Source organism: Schistocerca americana, chromosome 4 (genome assembly GCF_021461395.2).
Source record: "Schistocerca americana isolate TAMUIC-IGC-003095 chromosome 4, iqSchAmer2.1, whole genome shotgun sequence".
Taxonomy (NCBI): Eukaryota; Metazoa; Arthropoda; class Insecta; order Orthoptera; family Acrididae; genus Schistocerca; species Schistocerca americana.
The window spans coordinates 330,931,634-330,951,169 of NC_060122.1; the positions used below are offsets into that span (position 1 = coordinate 330,931,634).

Genomic DNA, 19,536 nt, shown 5'->3' on the forward strand with positions numbered 1-19,536 from the left:
AACTACGCCCAGCCCACCCACCTCGAGCTGTCCATGTCAACCCATGCCTGAGAAACTCGCTGTAGCAAAGCCTGTGTTTGAGGCCATGTTGTGACAGAGCATATTTTGATCATCAAGCAGTCCATGGTCCTCTGCCTTGCACTTAGTGCACTTGTGGCACCTATGTACAGACTATTGTGCCTTAACTACATGAACGGTGCACCAACAGGATTTTAGTCACACCTTGGTGGACTCAGTTATATTTAGCAAAACTGTGTGAAGGGGTTCACACTGGATCCTATGGCACCTGAAAACATTCACAAAACACCAATTATCAGAATGCTGCCCAGACCTGGCAGTGTTTCCTGGATAGGTTCTTATGAGGCTTACTGTCATGTTTCACATACTTCAACAGCATCCTCATCTATTTGAAGTCGCTCAAACTCCATCAAGCCATCTAACGACCATCTTTCAGCATCTCAGCAAGACTGGCATCATCATTGACACCTTGAAAAGCATATGTGGGGTCAGACAAACTGAGTTTGTTGGGCATTTAATCACCCCTAGTAGATTTACACCACTATTAGACAAGGTACAGCTCGCCATCTACCCAATGCCGCCAAAGTGCTAGAACCTCTGACTGCAGTGCTACACAGGGCGACTTGAAGCGAAGGGCTCCTGTTAACTGGACAGCTGCAATGGGGAAAAGCATCAAGACATCAAGAGGTTGCAATTGTGAAGTAGGTCCTCCTGGAATAACAGCAAGATCTATGTTTTCCTAGCTCAGTTTCACTTTCACACAATTTTTCAAATGACTGCTAAACTGATCTAGCACAAGAAGAGAACTCTTCTTTAATAAAACATGTTTCCTTCTCTCCCAGATGATGTTAATCTATAATTTCATATCAGCCTCATTCATCCAACCCTCAGCCCTTATCATGAGTGTGAACAACAACAACACCTGGTGGTAATTAAAAAGGTTTTAGCATTGTTTTGCGCTCAAAAATGACCTTTGGATTAAGTTCAGTACCATCAGCACAACATGAAAGGACAACAGTGTAGTGCATTTTTTCAGGTCCACTTGTATTTATAGTTACAGTTTTAGCACTAACAGTTATGTTATTCGGAAATCCAATTTCGGAGGAGCTTTGTCCACATTTGCTATTTGGCTTAATTCCACACTGGTTTTCTTTCAATGCTGAATAATAAAGTGATGGAAAAATAATATTTTTTCTTCATACTCTTGTGGCATTTTCTGAGATATTTAGCTTTTCATTTGCATGCTAAATCCATGATGCTTCATAAACCTGTAGCACTAACCAACTCGATGCTTAAAGTCTTTTAAGTTCCACTGTAGTGCTACCTTACAAGCATGTACTTGATTCATTTTTGTATTAATTCCAGTGGCATTTTGATGGTGTCCTTGACTAAACTTCAATACATCATCTTCTTGTTTTGGCCATTTTGCATTCAGCCCACATCATATGAATACCTTTTATTTTTTCCATTATAAAACTAGCTACTAAAAAAAATATTGTACTGTTACTGATAACACAAATCACTTTCAATTGAAATTCACTGGCACGGTACACCGCAATGATGCATCATATGCTAGACAGTGTTCCAGGTTTTGTGATGGAAGCATGGGAGGGAGACTGTCTTAGCAGGCTTGTGAATTCCCACACCTCATGTTTGTCACATCGGTACACTGCTGCTGCCAGTTGAATGCAATGTTTCTGGATAGAGATAGGTTTCCTGTGTGATTGAATATATGGCCATTTCTATGACTGGTGTGTATTTTAAATCAAACACTGGGCATTTTTATGTTAACTGTGAGTATAAGATGCACTTGAAGTTTGGAGGCAATTTTTCGAAGAAAAAAGTGCATCTTACAGTTCGTAAAATATGGTACTCCCACCTGCCAATAGAAGCCCTTCCCTCCATGATTTTCACTGACCACAAGCCCCTAACTCAAATGTTTCAGATTAATAATACTAAGTATATACCTTGCCAATTCCGGCAGTTGGAGTATGTGTCACAGTTCTCCATGGACATCTACCATACTTACAGAATCAACAACATTGCTACCGATTGCTTGTCCCATGCTTGTGCCATTATCATTCCTCCTGTGAACTTTGAGGAGATTGCCCAAGAACAGGAGGATGACAAACAACTGGACAGGCTCTGCCAGGGCACCTCCAGCAGCATATAACTTGAGTTAGCGCCTATTCCTGGTTCTGGCCACAAAATTTGGTGTGACATTTCAACAGCAAACACTGCCTGTTTCTCTTGGAGAAATTACGGCACAGTGCTGTCGACAGTGTCCATGGGCTGTCACACTCATGCCACAAATCAACACCACTGTGCTGCTCATGCACCTCATCCCCAACCCGGCATCAACACCACTGTGCTGCTCATGGCCACACATTTCATCTGGCCAGGCCTTCGGAAAGACTGCCACAAATGGGGATGCACCTGTACCGTACGCCAGCATGCTGAAGTCGGGAGGCATATCCGCACACCCGTCAGTGCATTTCCTAATGCAACACAACATTTTGCACATGTCCAAGTGGACATTGTTGGCCTGCTCCCTTTCTAGCAAATGTTATCTGCTGCTGCTTCAAATGCTGGCTGGAGGCAACACCCATAGCTGAAATCACAAGACCATCGCCCCTGCCTTCATTGACATCTGGGTGGCATGCTTTGACTGCCCCACTCACGTCACAATGGATCATAGTGCTGTTCACTGTGTGCTGTTCACACAAGTCAGTCAACTGTCTGGTGTGCAGTTACACAGAACTACCAGCTACCACCTGGTGTCTAACAGTATGGTCGAGCAGCTCCGGTGAACAGTTAAACCCATTCTAACTTGCCACAATGTCTCCTGGAGATCAGCACTCCCACTGGTACTGCTTGGTCTGCAAATAACACTGAATGAAGAGATCAGTGCTTCACCTGCTGGCCTCTTGTATGGACAATCCCTCACCACCCCTGGTAATTTTATGGAGGAGATACCATCACCCTACGATGTGTCGGCCCTTCCCTTGGGAGAACATCTGCGTGCCCACATGGCCCCCCTATGACAGCATGCACTGATGAGGTATCACACTGGCAAAGTGTTTGTTCATGCCAACTTACAGTGCTGCATATATGGCGTGCTGTGTACTGACACAGTACAGCCACCACTTTGGCCACCGTACTCGGGACCACACCGCACCATCACCTGCAGCAACAGAATACTCAATATCAAGTGCTGTGGCAAGCCAAACATAGTGTCGATCAACCGAGTCAAGCTGGATTACATCTTGACTGCTCCTGCTGCTGTTCACGTCTTCGATCCAGTGAAAGACTTGTCAGTGGATGATGCTTCCTCTGCCATCAGTCAGGAATCACCCACACTCGTGATCACCCATGACGCATGCATGCCACCAGCTGTCATCGTGCCACAATGTGCACCTCGTCCCCCAAGCCATATTGCCCAGCCAGCCATCACAGCTGCACAGGCCGCACTCACCACAAGCGCCTAGGCCACCACCATCACAGCTACCAGTGGACTATGTCATGCACTCTGGCTGTTGCATCCATTTCAAACACCTGTGCTGCGTCATAACAATGCCCCAGCCATCATCTGCTGCAGATATGCTGTCTCCAGTGAGCCACATTGTCAACATATCGTCTCCAGTCAAGCTCCAGAAACCATCTCCTTCGCAACCAGTGGCTTGTCTGTCTCAGCTCCTGGACTTGCGTTCGTTTCCCTGTGCCTCCACCATGTTGGATGTTGATGCCAGATTACCTTCCGTGCTGAGTTTCCGTGTCCTTTCCCATCAAGCTCCAGACATCTACCCCTGTACCCCTGGGCTTGTGTACCACAGTCCCAGGAACCATATCCACATGACAACACTGTATTCACATGAGTAAAGAAATTCATGAACACTTTACTTCATTTCCCTTTCATCCAGTGTTTTTTTGAGATGACATCTTTTCAAGTGACTCACAGTCTTGAAGCTGGCCACTTTTTGCTATGGTCAGCTCATAGGCAAAGCTGCCTGCTGCTACTGTCACTAGCCAGCTGCATGAAGACACACTCACCATGCACCCGCATGCTGACAGCACATACCACTGCCCAATCACCCCTGACAGGCCCTCACACTGACAACACAATGAAGTATGCCAAAACAAACATCTATCAGACAAGATTCGCACCTGCACTTTCTCGCAGCTTCCGAGCTTTGGTTTCCAAGGTGGGATCTGTCTGTCAGCCATGCCGCAAAAATGCATGAAAGTACCAAAGCCACTCATAGCCAGCCTGAGTTAGATGCATCAGATATCCATCAGTGCACATACCTACTAATAGGCAAAATTCTGGTAAGGTGTGGCATGTACGGGCGTGGATCGGCAGAAAACAATTAGAGTGTTAACTGAGCCACTGTACAGTACATATGTGTTTTTTGAGAGTCTATAACTTCAATCCACAGACCACATGGGTTGAGATTAATGCAAGCTCCCTACAGATGTGTACAGAAGTTTGTTTGGCACTCTCTATTTGTTTCCACTTTCACTTCATCAGGACCACGAAATACATTATACCCTGCAATCACAAGGAAAGCACATTTCATTCCAGACATGAGTCCATTGTTCTCCTATGCTCATGAAGTCAGATGATGCACTCATCACCGAGGTGTGTTCATCCTCTGAGATCAGAGTTCGAGAGGAACTCTAATGCAAACACAAATTATCGCAGTCACTGGTTAATGGACTTTGTGATCTGATTTATTTTTGTCACTCATTCTATTATTCATCTGTGCAGACACAAATCATTATCAGCAAATGTGCACTTATCAGTTCCCATTACCATACTATCACCGTAGCCTATATCCTGAACAAAGTGCATGGGTGCGACAGTAAGTCAGCTCACTGCAAGACTGACATGTAAGCAGCGATACCCACATGTTCTCACTTCAGTACTATCATCGAAGCAGTAAGATAATTATATGATGAAACCAAGAACAGTGAAATAGTACTAAAAGGAAGATCAGTTTGGTTCAAAATAAGAAGTGGGTTCCAGAAATGAAGTAGCATTTTTCCATTCCTCCTTATCATCAAAATGAATAAAGTTTTAAAAGAAGTCACAAGAAAGGCGCAAGAAAGGGACCAATAGCTAATGATTTTGTTTTTGCCGTAACTTGAGGCAAGAGAGAAATAGAAGTACAAACCAAGCTAAATCTTTGGCATAAAGAATTCATGAAAATGGGACTTAAAATCAGCAAAACCAAGACAAGAGATTGAGAACAGAATATAAAAAACTTAAAAATTCAGATGCTTTGGGATGGAACATCTCCATAACTGCACCCACTTCTAAGTTCAGCCTGTGCAAACCATACCTCCTATTTATAATGATATAAAACAAAAAAGATAAAATTACTAAAGACATCTGAACAGAGCTAAGATTAGAAACAAGGCTGCTGGAGACCTCTGGATTGTAGCAATTGCAGTGCTACAGACATATGAAGCGGATCCACACCCAGCTTAATGGGAATGAAAAATGGTGGTGACAAAGATGTTCTTTGATCAGAAGGATAGTAAACACAAAGAAATATTATGCTTACCATTTCATCATAGTGGATTTTGACACTAAGCTCTGTCTCTCCCTCCTTTTGGTCAATCATATCATGCCGCAGCTGAAATTAAATAAGAAAAAAAAAAGCATAAGACAGAAAATTCATAGAAGTCTTAGAACAGGAACACAACTAAAACTGAAAGTTACAATGAAAATAGTGATGTAAAAAAGAAAAATAATTATGTAACTAATAATTCACTTATTCATTCACACACTTTGTTTCATAAACCCTATCTTGAAGAAGAACCTTCAGGAATCTGAAAGTCAAGATGTACATTAACAAGGAGAAAGCCATTGCAGGCTACTACTGCAAATTATCTAACAACCCATAAATCATGTAATAACCCACTACCACAGCTGCCATTCAACTCATATTCTTCAATACACTGTAAATCAAGATCTTATAAATATTACAAAAAACACAGAGCTTCTGGGGAAAAAAACCACTGCTTTGCTGCTTACACTACTCAGCTGCTGTTTTCATCTAATATTCCATACAAAGTATTTGTGTACCTTCATTCATTCCATACAATGTTATATACTTAAATGCTTCCTAAGCACAGGAAACATTAAGATCTATTTAATATGCATCTTAGTGTTGACTGGAATTACATCTCTGATTTAATAACCCGACCAGATGTGCAAATGGAAGATACGGACATATCAGTATGCATAGTATTCCTCACATCCAGTGATGGTACTTTCGGCAAGGCAGCTAGATATATCGTAGGCTGGTCATGAGAAACCCCATTGAGGGCCAATATAAACCCACTCACCGGCTAGTTTGCAATCAGTTTTTCTTTTGCTGGCTGCCATTACTTGACTCTACCTCTACAAAGTGAGCTACAACTGCTGCTTCCGCTGTTTACTTGGGCTGGACTGAGCTTGTGTTTGGACAAAGACTGCTGTTATTTCCAATTAACTGTAAGATGAGTGGGGGCCCAATATCTGTATTAGACAAGTTGCTATAACTTTTCTGCATAGTGCTTCTGTTTAATGAATGTGCAGTTTTCCCCAGCACTGTAAAACTTATTTGAAACTCTGTTTAATATTATAATAGCAATATGTGAGAACAACAAAGTAGTCATGCTAGGACTGATATTAATTTCAGTGAGGAACAATTATTTTTAGTTTTTTGCAGATTAATGGGCAATTTAACAATTGTTACAGAAAGATAATTTTTTTGTACAGTTTGTTGGTCCTAAAGTGAGGATTGCAATAACTGAACTTCCAAATTAATTAATAAATGACAGAGCCATTCATATAACACATTAAAGAGTTAGTGGATATTTTTAGTTGGAATTTCATGCATTCTTAAGATGATGCAGTTGTCCATGACAAATTTAATCTTATGTTAATCATAGCAATATCCATTAATATGGTTAAAGGACTGGCAGTCAGCTCTTCATGCATAAAAACATAATGTTGCATTCTTCACCATGTATCTGTATTTCACTGCACAATTAATAAGTCACAACTACATGCACAAGGGAACCTTACAAACTGACTTATGGATTCTGTGTGCCCCTGATTACTTGCAGTTCATCTCTGTTGCTGCAGAATGACTGGTTTCAGTATTGTTTGAGTTGCTTGTGGTATTGCTTTTTGGTGGATCTGTGATGGAGTCCAACTAAGAGGAGTCCTACTGGAGTCATTATTGTGCTGAGTTGTTAAACTGCTTTTTTAAATTGTGTTTTAGAATTATATTGGCCATCCAATTGGGTGTCTGTTAGCCCAGGCCGCACAGGGAGATGGCTGTCATGTTGCTGACACTGTAGACTGTTGATGAATGCCCTATATCGGTTGTTGTTGTGGTCTTCAGTCCTGAGACTAGTTTGATGCAGCTCTCCATGCTAATCATCCTGTGCAAGCTCCTTCATCTCCCAGTACCTACTGCAACCTACATCCTTCTGAATCTGTTTAGTGTATTCATCTCTTGGTCTCCCTCTACGATTTTTACCCTCCACGCTGCCTTCTAATGCTAAATTTGTGATCCCTTGATGCCTCAGGACATGTCCTACCAACCGATCCCTTCTTCTAGTCAAGTTGTGCCACAAACTTCTCTTCTCCCCAATCCTATTCAACACCTCCTCATTAGTTACGTGATCTACCCACCTAATCTTCAACATTCTTCTGTAGCACCACATTTCGAAAGCTTCTATTCTCTTCTTGTCCAAACTATTTATTATCCATGTTTCACTTCCATACATGGCTACACTCCATACAAATACTTTCAGAAACGACTTCCTGACACTTAAATCTATACTCCATGTTAACAAATTTCTCTTCTTCAGAAACGCTTTCCTTGCCATTGCCAGTCTACATTTTATATCCTCTCTACTTCGACCATCATCAGTTATTTTGCTCCCCAAATAGCAAAACTCCTTTACTACTTTAAGCGTCTCATTTCCTAATCTAATTCCCGCAGCATCACCCGACTTAATTCGACTACATTCCATTATCCTCGTTTTACTTTTGTTGATGTTCATCTTATATCCTCCTATCAAGACACTGTCCATTCCGTTCAACTGCTCTTCCAAGTCCTTTGCTGTCTCTGACAGAATTACAATGTCATCAGCAAACCTCAAAGTTCTTATTTCTTCTCCATGGATTTTAATACCTACTCCAAATTTTTCTTTTGTTTCCTTTACTGCTTGCTCAATATACAGTTTGAATAACATTGGAGAGAGGCTACAACCCTGTCTCACTCCCTTCCCAACCACTGCTTCCCTTTCATGCCCCTCGACTCTTATAACTGCCATCTGGTTTCTGTACAAATTGTAAATAGTCTTTCGCTCCCTGTATTTTACCCCTGCCACCTTTAGAATTTGGAAGAGAGTATTCCAGTCAACATTGTCAAAAGCTTTCTCTAAGTCTACAAATGCTAGAAACGTAGGTTTGCCTTTCCTTAATCTTTCTTCGAAGATAAGTCGTAAGGTCAGTATTGCCTCATGTGTTCCAACATTTCTACGGAATCCAAACTGATCTTCCCCGAGGTCCGCTTCTACTAGTTTTTCCATTCGTCTGTAAATAATTTGCGTTAGTATTTTGCAGCTGTGGCTTATTAAACTGATTGTTCGGTAATTTTCACATCTGTCAAAACCTACTTTCTTTGGGATTGGAATTATTATATTCTTCTTGAAGTCTGAGGGTATTTCGCCTGTCTCATACATCTTGCTCACCAGATGGTAGAGTTTTGTCAGAACTGGCTCTCCCAAGGCCGTCAGTAGTTCCAATGGAATGTTGTCTACTCCCGGGGCCTTGTTTCGACTCAGGTCTTTCAGTGCTCTGTCAAACTCTTCACGCAGTATCATATCTCCCAATTCACCTTCATCTACATCCTCTTCCATTTCCATAATATTGTCCTCAAGTACATCGCCCTTGTACAGACCCTCTATATACTCCTTCCACCTTTCCGCTTTCCCCTCTTTGCTTAGAACTGGGTTTCCATCTGAGCTCTTGATATTCACACAAGTGGCTCTCTTTTCTACAACGGTCTCTTTAATTTTCCTGTAGGCTGTATCTATCTTACCCCTAGTGAGATAAGCCTCTACATCCTTACATTTGTCCTCTAGTCATCCCTGCTTAGCCATTTTGCACTTCCTGTCGATCTCATTTTTTGGATGTTTGTATTGCTTTTTGCCTGCTTCATTTACTGCATTTTTATATTTTCTCCTTTCATCAATTAAATTCAATATATCTTCTGTTACCCAAGGATTTCTACTAGCCCTTGTGTTTTTACCTACTTGATCCTCTGCTGCCTTCACTACTTCATCCCTCAAAGCTACCCATTCTTCTTCTACTGTATTTCTTTCCCCCATTCCTGTCAATTGTTCCCTTATGCTGTCCCTGAAACTCTGTACAACCTCTGGTTTAGTCAGTTTATCCAGGTCCCATCTCCTTAAATTCCCACCTTTTTGCAGTTTCTTCAGTTTTAATCTACAGTTCATAGCCAATAGATTGTGGTCAGAGTCCACATCTGACCCTGGAAATGTCCTACAACTTAAATTCTGGTTCCTAAATCTCTGTCTTACCATTATATAATCTATCTGATACCTTTTAGTGTCTCCAGGATTCTTCCATATATACAACCTTCTTTTATGTTTCTTGAACCAAGTGTTAGCTATGATTAAGTTATGCTCTGTGCAAAATTCTACCAGATGGCTTCCTCTTTCATTTCTTAGCCCCAAGCCATATTCACCTACTACGTTTCCTTCTCTCCCTTTTCCTACTGTCGAATTCCAGTCACCCATGACTATTAAATTTTCATCTCCCTTCACTACTTGGATAATTTCTTTTATCTCATCATACATTTCTTCAATTTCTTCATCATCTGCAGAGCTAGTGCCATATAAACTTGTACTACTGTAGTAGACGTGGGCTTCATGTCTATCTTGGCCACTATAATGCGTTCACTATGCTGTTTGTAGTACCTTACCCGCACTCCTATTTTTTTATTCAATATTAAACCTACTCCTGCATTACCCCTATTTGATTTTGTATTTATAACCCTGTATTCACCTGACCAGAAGTCTTGTTCCTCCTGCCACCGAACTTCACTAATTCCCACTATATCTAACTTTAACCTATCCATTTCCCTTTTTAAATTTTCTAATCTACCTGCCTGATTAAGGGATCTGACATTCCACGCTCCGATCCGTAGAATGCCAGTTTTCTTCCTCCTGATAACGACGTCCTCTTGAGTAGTCCCCGCCCGGAGATCCGAATGGGGGACTATTTTACCTCCGGAATATTTTACCAAAGAGGACGCCATCATCATTTAACCATACAGTAAAGCTGCATGCCCTCAGGAAAAATTACAGCTGTAGTTTCCCCTTGCTTTCAGCTGTTCGCAGTACCAGCACAGCAAGGTCGTTTTGGTTAGTGTTACAAGGCCAGATTAGTCAATCATCCAGACTGTTGCCCCTGCAACTACTGAAAAGGCTGCTGCCCCTCTTCAGGAACCACACGTTTGTCTGGCCTCTCAACAGATACCCCTCCGTTGTGGTTGCACCTACGGTACGGCTATCTGTATCGTTGAGGCACGCAAGCCTCCCCACCAATGCCAAGGTCCATGGTTCATGGGGGGCCTATATTGGTAGGGCACAATATTTGTATCTAGTGAAGCTTTTGAGTGAGTAGTCAATCTTAATGCTGTCTGAGTACTGGATCTTGGAGGCAACTTCTTGTAATTACCTTGGATTAATCTTGTGTTTAAGTATTACCTCTTGTTTCAATGTTTGTCAATATAGGTATTATATTTCAGAGTACTGGGCATAAATGATAGTTTTCTGCAATTATCTCTGATAATTTCTTGGGCTTAAGTGTTATAATCTTATTTAAATGTTTGTAATTTTTAAAAATAAAAATGGGGTCAAATTTGCAAAAGGTTCAACTGGTGAATTATTCTTGTGTTTTACATGGTTACTATCTAAGCTGATCTAACACTAACATTAGGTTGTCAGTTTTGCAGGCTGGGCTAGTCAGCCATATTGTACGCTGACCCAGCTGATGGTTGTCCGACCAGCCAAAAAATTGTTCTAGTGTGCCTCACCAGCTGGCTGACTTGATGATGGGAGAAGAAGCGGTCTCAATTCTGAGTGGAGGCTGGTACTAGGACCTCATCAGAACCACTATTCCGTGCTGAGTTGCAGTTGTGGGTTGTTGGTCACTTAAGTTAAGCACTTATGCTTATTGCGATACCCTGTCCTGGGGACCATCTTAATCTTCCATTCCTCGTTAAATTTGCACTTGCTTGCCATCCCATCCCGGAATCAAGCCTCAAAATTGTGCAAAAAAAGACATTTCAAGCCATCAGACAGTTATTAAATTTCATCAAGTTAAACTCTATGGGAAGTTTAGTTCACCACACAAACACACAAGCACAGAGAGGGAGAGGGAGAGGGAGAGGGAGAGGGAGAGGGAGAGGGAGAGGGAGAGGGAGAGGGAGAGGGAGAGGGAGAGGGAGAGGGAGAGGGAGAGGGAGAGGGAGAGGGAGAGGGAGAGGGAGAGGGAGAGAGACGGAAGAATTATAAAATATCTTGATCTATCTCTGTTAAAGCATATTTTTAATTTGAGTGAAAAGTTTACTTTCTTTATTTTTGCAAAGTTATGATCTGTCCATTCGTTCATTGACATCTCTGTTCACTGTAATAAGTTTAGTATCTGTGTTTTGCGACCACACTGCAAAACCCCACGGAATACATCTCATGTATTTAATGCACTCTCATCCAAAGTAGCGAACAGTCAACTGCCAGCCAGGGAACCTCGTTAGCAGGAATACTCTCTCTTCCGTGCGCTGTAGTCGACTGACGTCGCGTGTTTCGATGTTTGTTTAGGTGTAGCGTCCCCATACTATGGCGCAGTTACCTCGCATCGGACGGACGGAAGGACAGATAATAATTGTCTGAAAATAAAAAATCAAACTTTTCACTCGAGGGTAGACTTGAACCAAGGACCTCTCATTTCACAGCTGATCATGCTAACCACGGGACCATGGCGCTCCTGAGCTCATACTCTCCTTGATGTTGCCTGTCTTGCCCATGGACTACTCAGTTTGTATATTTTGCTTGTTTTTTTCATAGTTCCACACAACTTCTTCCTGTTTTCTCGATTGATCTGTGTTCAGTTTTTGAAGGCCTATCCACTGTGCCAACTTATAACTAAATCTGAGGGGGGTGTGATGGGGAGGTTCCCTTGTAAGCCTTCTGGGCTTCTATATTGATCTTGATAATTAAAAATTTTATGTCAATTTCTAAGCCTTCTGGAGCTTGGTTATAATTGATTTTGATCTTGTAAATTATTTAAAGAGAGATTTTAAAATAAATGCTAAGCCTTCTGGCACTCTGTGATTATTGATGTTGATCTTGTTGTAATTTAAAAAAAAAAAAGAGGGGATAAATTTCAATTCAAATTTTGACCCCTTCTGGCGCTCTGTAATTATTGGTTGTTGACAACTAGCTTTCTGCTTCATTCCATTGTAAAGGAAAATTTTAAATGTTTTCACAAAATAAATCTAGATGTTGTCAACAACAAGTGGTGTTAAACCTGGAGCTTGGCTCTTCCATGAATTCCTGCCACTGCCAATGAAAGAACATTTCAGACTGAGTTATTTATCAGCTCAAAGAACCACCCACAGCCTCCTGCTACAGTCTTGCCACAGGTACGTCTTATCCAATTTGAGGTAAGTTTATTTGTGCAAGTATCCATGCCATTTACCGGCAATGCAAGAATTATATGTCGACATAAAACCAGCCAGCTGCCAAGGCACATGTTGGACACCACAAAACTGTGGCTAACTACAAACTTAACCACCCATTTGCTGAACATGCCACACACCACAATGTCAATGACTTCAGCAGCTGCTTAAATACCCTTGCCATATGGGTTCCCAGTGCTAGTTCCACATCCTCTAAACTATAAAGCATTTATGCCTAACTTTTTGTCTTTAGCTCTCACCAATTTCTGCCATAATCCTTTTATGTTCTGGCAGTGAACCCCATTTTTAGGAATATGTCGTTTGGATGTTTACACTGAAATGACTTTATGGCTGGTAAATTATAACTGAAGGCAAGGGCAAAATGGTCCACTCCTGTGTCAGCCAAAATAGTGCAATCCTGTGTCACCAGTCGCCTGAAATTCCAACAACATTTTCATGCCCATATATGGTCATTTAAACACTTGATAGAGACTAATGGATGTGGACAAACTTTACTGGTTGAAGTGTCGTGGGAGTGTTTCCATGATATCAGTGAGAAAGAGCTCTTTGATTTTAGTGCTCGTGGCGGTTTGTTAAAACTAGAGCTGCCGTGCTCCACACCACCCGCCTCCCGGCTGCCCAAAGACCCTAGCACCACAGACCAAACACTGCGCATACGCAGTTTGCTGCTGCCATCTAGCGGTAGCCCACAGAGTTACCCAGAAGTGCCTCACAGAGAGAGCATCCCAGAGTGCCCCTGAGTGCTACAACACCAAGAAGAATCGCTTCTCGGCTTTTGGCAAGATCAATGTGTAGTTTTCTTCTTCTTCTTCTTCTTCTTCTTCTTCTTCTTCTCACCAACAACTTTTATGTCATAACAATTTCCAGATCCTTTGACCCAAAGACAAACACCCTCTTGTACATTTATTTTATGATGATTGCGAGTCCTCAAAACAAAAGCCATGTTACTAGTAAAATAAGAAGCTCCATTATCCCTATTGTACACCTCACAAACTTGAAATGTACGAAAAGCAATAACATCTCTGGTATTGAAACCCTCCAATCCAGAAACACCTCTAACGGTACTACCATTGTACCGTACAATAGCAACAGTTGGGTCAAAGGATCCAGAAATTGTTATGACATAAAAGTTGTTGGGGATATTGTTTATTATTATAAACATTAAATAAAGTTGGCGGCTCTACTTTTAACAAGCCGCCGCGAGCACTATATAAGTGGTGTTATCAGTAAAACGGCGTCAGTCGTCATGCAGCCGCATGTGCAGCAACATCGAAGTCCACACAGAGAGCATGCCCCGCTATAGGAGTAGATTTAGGCGTTCACACGTTTCTGTTTATAAGGCAATAGATGATGTTGAAATTACTACAACATCAGGTCTTGGAGGTCAAGTGTTCCCTCACTGCCCGTCTACATTTTGTGGAGGTGTTTTGAACTTTACTGTTACCAAAAGTACAGCTGCACAGCATGGTAATGGCTGGATAACTGTTGCTATTGTGATGAGACACCAGGTGAAGCAAACCTTTGCTGGAGGGAGAAAATGCAGAAAGATTGCATTGCTCAACAGCTATCATTATTAGCAAAATTATAATTTTTATCTATTTGTGCACTGAATATAATGCATCATGACTGTAGAATATTTTAATTATAAATCATAACTGTCAAGTGAGAATATTTAGCCACAAACTCTGAGCAAGACATTAGTGCAGTCTACTTATACACACAATGTAAGGAACATAGTGAAAAAATATTGTCTGGGAATAAAAACTGCATTGAGAATAACACAAGAAGAAGAGGTCCCGGCCACTATCTAGGAAAGTTTCAACCAAGAACTCTGTACTTACTAGAAGTCAGTCAACACGGACATACAGACACGAAATATTTCAGAAACACTGAAAAGAAGTTGCCAATGAGGGGAAAGTTGATGCAAGACACAATATCTGAGTATGAAAGGCCTTTGAAAGGCATAAAAAGGTTGGCAATAGTAGTAACAGTCAGTCAGTATCAACTAATCATCAAGTAGTGAAGCTGAGGCAGTGGCCAGTGGCATCAGAGGGCAGCAGCAACTAATGATGGAACAGGAACCTCACCCACAAAGAAGACAGTAATAATGGTCCAGTTTACGGAACCCCTACAGGTATTGCGCAACAGTTCATTCCCACGGTACCGACCGTGCCAGCCGCATTGTGTTTTCACGACACGTCTAGGACAATGCAACCCGCCGTTGCTACGGACATTCTTGCCAGTAACACACCCACGCCTACTATGCTGGCCTGCTGTATGGCGTCTCCTGCCATGGACCAGCTGCTTTTCCTAGGGACATCAAAGCCACCTTCATCCCCTCCCCCAGGTCATCTGCTGAAGCTGCCACCTTTATACGGAGACAACCCTATAACATGGTTTGCTCTTGTCGAGCATCTTTTTGAGTTGCATCACATGTCCGACGGCCACTCTAAATTCCTGTGTCTCATCACGCACCCCCATGACCACTTGGACTTAATTTGCAATCTACTCCTCGCACCACTGCCTCAACCGAAGTACGAGTTCACGAAGAAAATGATCATGGAACGACTCGCCTGCTCACCACAAGAATTAATCATCAAGATGTATGAGGAACACCTGGGGGACCGAACTCCATCACAACTCTGGCGCCACCTTCAGTTACTTGTGAGTGAGCATACCATGCCGGACATCATTCTGTGGGTGGTGTGGTCTGCCAAATTGCCTACCAACCTACAGATCCACCTGCTACCACACTCCTTCGAGTCAATCAGCTCTTGTCTCTGCATTGCAGACCAACTGTATTCATTGCTACGACAACACCAACCAGCTCACTACTCACCACTAGGTAGCACAACTGCTCCTGCTTACCAGCCGTCTGCTGGCAGAGGAAGGGCTCGCTTCGCTTCTGCGCCTTCTACATCGCCTGACAGTATCCGCTCGTTCTCTCCACCGTACGAGCACTCCAGGATCACCCACGCACCATCCATATGTGATGGTATATATGCCTCCACTGCCGCAGTCATCACCACCACTGCATCCGACTCATCCGCACTGCTAGGTACTACAAGATTTTCGGCGATAATGCCAAGAAGTGTCAATTATCTTGCCAGCACACAAAAGCCGACTGCAGGACCTAAAAGATGCCGAGTCCTGCAGGGAACCTCACAGGCATCCTCATACATTGCACTCTGTCCACTTGTCCATCTGGCCGAGCGGTCGTTTGTACATGGCTGACATTTCGTCACGGCTCGTTTTCCTAGTCGGCACTGGTGCTGACGTGTCTACCATAACTACATCAATGGCTCCCCCCGTCTTTTCCCTAACGAAGTCACTTCTACGAGCTGTCAATGCATCAACATTACAAACCTCAGGCTCTGTCAAAGTTACGGTGTGTCAATCTCCTTCTCTGTGTTTTCCGTGGACTTTCTACATTGCCGACATTGATGAACCAATACTCGGTATGAATTTTTTGTCCCATTACAAAATCTCTCCGAACATAGTTCAGGGTTCAGTGCTACAACATCCCACTAACACTCAGATACTGTGCTCCCACACTTATGTTCCACATTCTGGTTCTCTCGCGACATATAAGTTGGTACGCGAGTGCTCCACCCTCGCTGGCGACATTGTGACCTGCGTCACTAAGCTACTGTCAGAATACGACTTGGCGGCACAACTCCGCCAGGAAAGCGATGAGCTGAAACAATGAATAGCTCACGCTTACAATGAGCTCATCGCAGCACATACCTCGCTGCTGAAACTGCAGTCCACAGTCCCGCCACCTAATCGTGTTTCTCCAGCAGACACCAGCTCAAACACTCATCAGATTAGTCCAAAAACATTAATTGTGTGTGACGATTCGCGTCCAGTAGACTCCGCATCCCCGCCGCGCTCGCCATGTTCACTGCCATACGTATCAGACAGTGCTTCTAATAACAGTTGCGTGTGCGATACGGCCATGTCCACCGTGCATGCAGCCACCCTGCGTGTTGATAAACATTACCCCTCTCTCGTGTGCCAGCCACATGACTCGATGATCATCGCTGTTCCACACGCGACACCAACACTGCTCTCACCCGCGCTGGGTACCAAGTGCAAGGTTGAGACCAGACAGTCGCCACACATTCCGAGCCCTCCACACTGGGCATGCAGCCACCCTCTCCAAACAAGCACATGCCACGCTCACTTGCTAGACATGTGACTTTCATGCTGCCTTTTCCCACTTGCACTAACGGCTATGCCTCATCGTGCCCTACCCATCCAAAACCTTCGCGTCAGGACATTGGTCAGTCTTGTGTGCAGTTCTCAGTTTCTTCTGTCACTGACGGAATGACACACAAGATAGTTACCACTGCCGGCCCTCCTATTAGGCACAAGGTTAGATGCCTCAACCCTATTGAGTTGCACGCAGCCCAGAAGCAAATTAATGAACTTTTGGATGCAGGTATCCTACAACCATCAGACAGCAACTGGTCTTCATCGATTCACCTCATCAAACATGATGGTTATTTCCGAATATGTGGTGACTACAGACGTTTAAACGCTTGTACTGTCATGGATATGAAAATCACTTATCCATGGTCCTCCAGACCTTGAACTCCAACAGCGTTAAGGTCAACAAAGAAAAATTCCAGTTGCATCAGCCTTCCGTCACTTTCTTGGGTTACACCTGCTCCACCGACGGAATACAGCCTCCCAAATCTTGCGTGCACACCATCACTTCACTGCTTCCCCTGGCTACTTCCAAAGAACTCCGACGTTTCCTGGGCACAATAAATTACTACCAGCATCACTTGCCTTCTGCCGCCGCCATGCAGGCCCCACTGACAGACTCACTGCCGGGTAAACAGACTTCAGGATTCATCCTGTTCACTGGACTACACCTATGCTGGAGGCTTTCAATGCATTACAGACTTCTTTATCTCATGCCATGATACTTGCCCACCCCAACCCCTTGGCCGAGTTGTTCATCACTATGGACGCTGGTGACATCGCAGTGGGAGTGGTACTACAGCAATGCCAGACAGACACAGTTTCCCATCTTCATTTCTTCTCTAAAAAACTAGCAACAACTTGGAAGAAATACTCTACTTTTGATAGAGAACTCCTTGCGGTCTACGAGGCCATCAAACACATCCACCACAACGTGGAGGGTCGCTCGTTCTTCATCCTCACAGATCACAAACCACTCGCAGTCGCTTTCTGCAACTCCCTCGAGGACCCACCCCCTCGGCGTTTCTGTCACTTTGATCTAGTCTCCCAATTCACAACCGTGTTTGCTACATCATAAAAGGTATGGACAACATTGCCGCAGATTTGTTTCGTGGATCAATACTATTTCACGTATCATTGACTTACCCCCCCCCCCCCCCCCTGCGCTGGCAGGCCTTCGACGCTCTGCATAACCTCGCTCACCCTGGCGTCTGCGCCACTACACAGCTCGTCTCCAAGCATCTCGTTTGGAAAAATATAAAATGGGACAGTCAGACCTGGACACACAGCTGCGTCCTCTGTCAATGCAACAAAATTGGTCGCCACACTGGGCAAGTTCAACATTCCTCCAGGACGATTTCGTCATGTACATATCGATCTTATCAGTCCTCTTCCACCGTTGGAGGGCCACAGATACAGTCTATCCACAATTGACAGCACGTCCCGCTGGGTAGAGGCAGTCCCCTTACCTAACATCACTGCCAAGACTGTGGCCAAGGGTTTTATTTCCTCATGGATTGCTAGGTTTGGTTGTCGGACCACCATCACCACGGATCAGGGTCAGCAGTTTGAGTCTTCCCTGTTCACCATTTTATGTAACGTCTGCAGCATAAAGAAAATTCACACCACAGCCTACCACCCACAAAGCAACAGGTTAGTGGAATGGTGACACTGCACTCTAAAAATGGCGCTCAAGTGCCATGACTGCCTCTGGTCTGAAGCACTTCCATGGGCACTGCTCAGCCTCTGTTCAACTTTCAATCCCAACTTACAGGGAACTATATCAGAATTCGTTTTTGGGGAGAACCCCATCCTACCAGAGGAACTAATTCAACCTCAAGTACCTGAAGATTTCCCCCCCTCCCCAGATTTCATTTCATAAGCCACATTCGCACCACTTCCAACATTCACACCTGCACACACCTATCAGCCACTCCCTGCCGGACACTTACGTGCTAACCGCTCTCAACACTTGCTCCCATGTAATGCTGAGAGACGATTTGGTCCGACAACCTCTGCAACCACCTTATCTCAGCCCCTTTAAAGTCCTCCTGTGGGGCAATACAACTTTCAACATCATCGTCAAAGACAGTCCACAAACTGATTTGTCACACCGACTCAAACCAGCATTCATGGACCCCGACGTCCCTCTGCTGCCTTTGTCTGATTCTCCTAATGACTCTCCCGCCAGTCTCCCTCCCACCGTGGAGTCTGACAATGTTTCTCGTTGGTCCACGCCATTCTGTTCATCCAACACCTTCCCGTTGCCTTTCGCGGGTTTCTCAGACACGTCACCCTCCACCCAGTGTGCGGGTTTCGCTGATACCTTATCAACTATGGAGACACCCTCTCCCATAGTCACCCTGCTCTGCAATGTACCCCCACACCACGTGGGCGACATTTCAACAGTCACTCTCGACAACTGAGTTCTCATTCTACTCACAGACACAGTGGCCCTGGCACCCAATGACCAGTCAAACATCAGTGTTGTGCATAGCCTCAACCTCCC

At 43.7% G+C, this 19,536-nt stretch overlaps 1 protein-coding gene across 1 annotated transcript in view; it reads right to left on the reverse strand.

Annotated features, from left to right (window-relative positions):
• The window catches only part of LOC124613049 (voltage-dependent calcium channel subunit alpha-2/delta-3), a 622,965-nt gene that overhangs the window by 204,898 nt on the left and 398,531 nt on the right, over positions 1 to 19,536 (reverse strand). Inside the window, exon 13 of the mRNA XM_047141624.1 lies at positions 5,586 to 5,657. Coding sequence (XP_046997580.1) covers positions 5,586 to 5,657 — 72 coding nt within the window. The remainder of the gene's footprint in view (positions 1 to 5,585; positions 5,658 to 19,536) is intronic.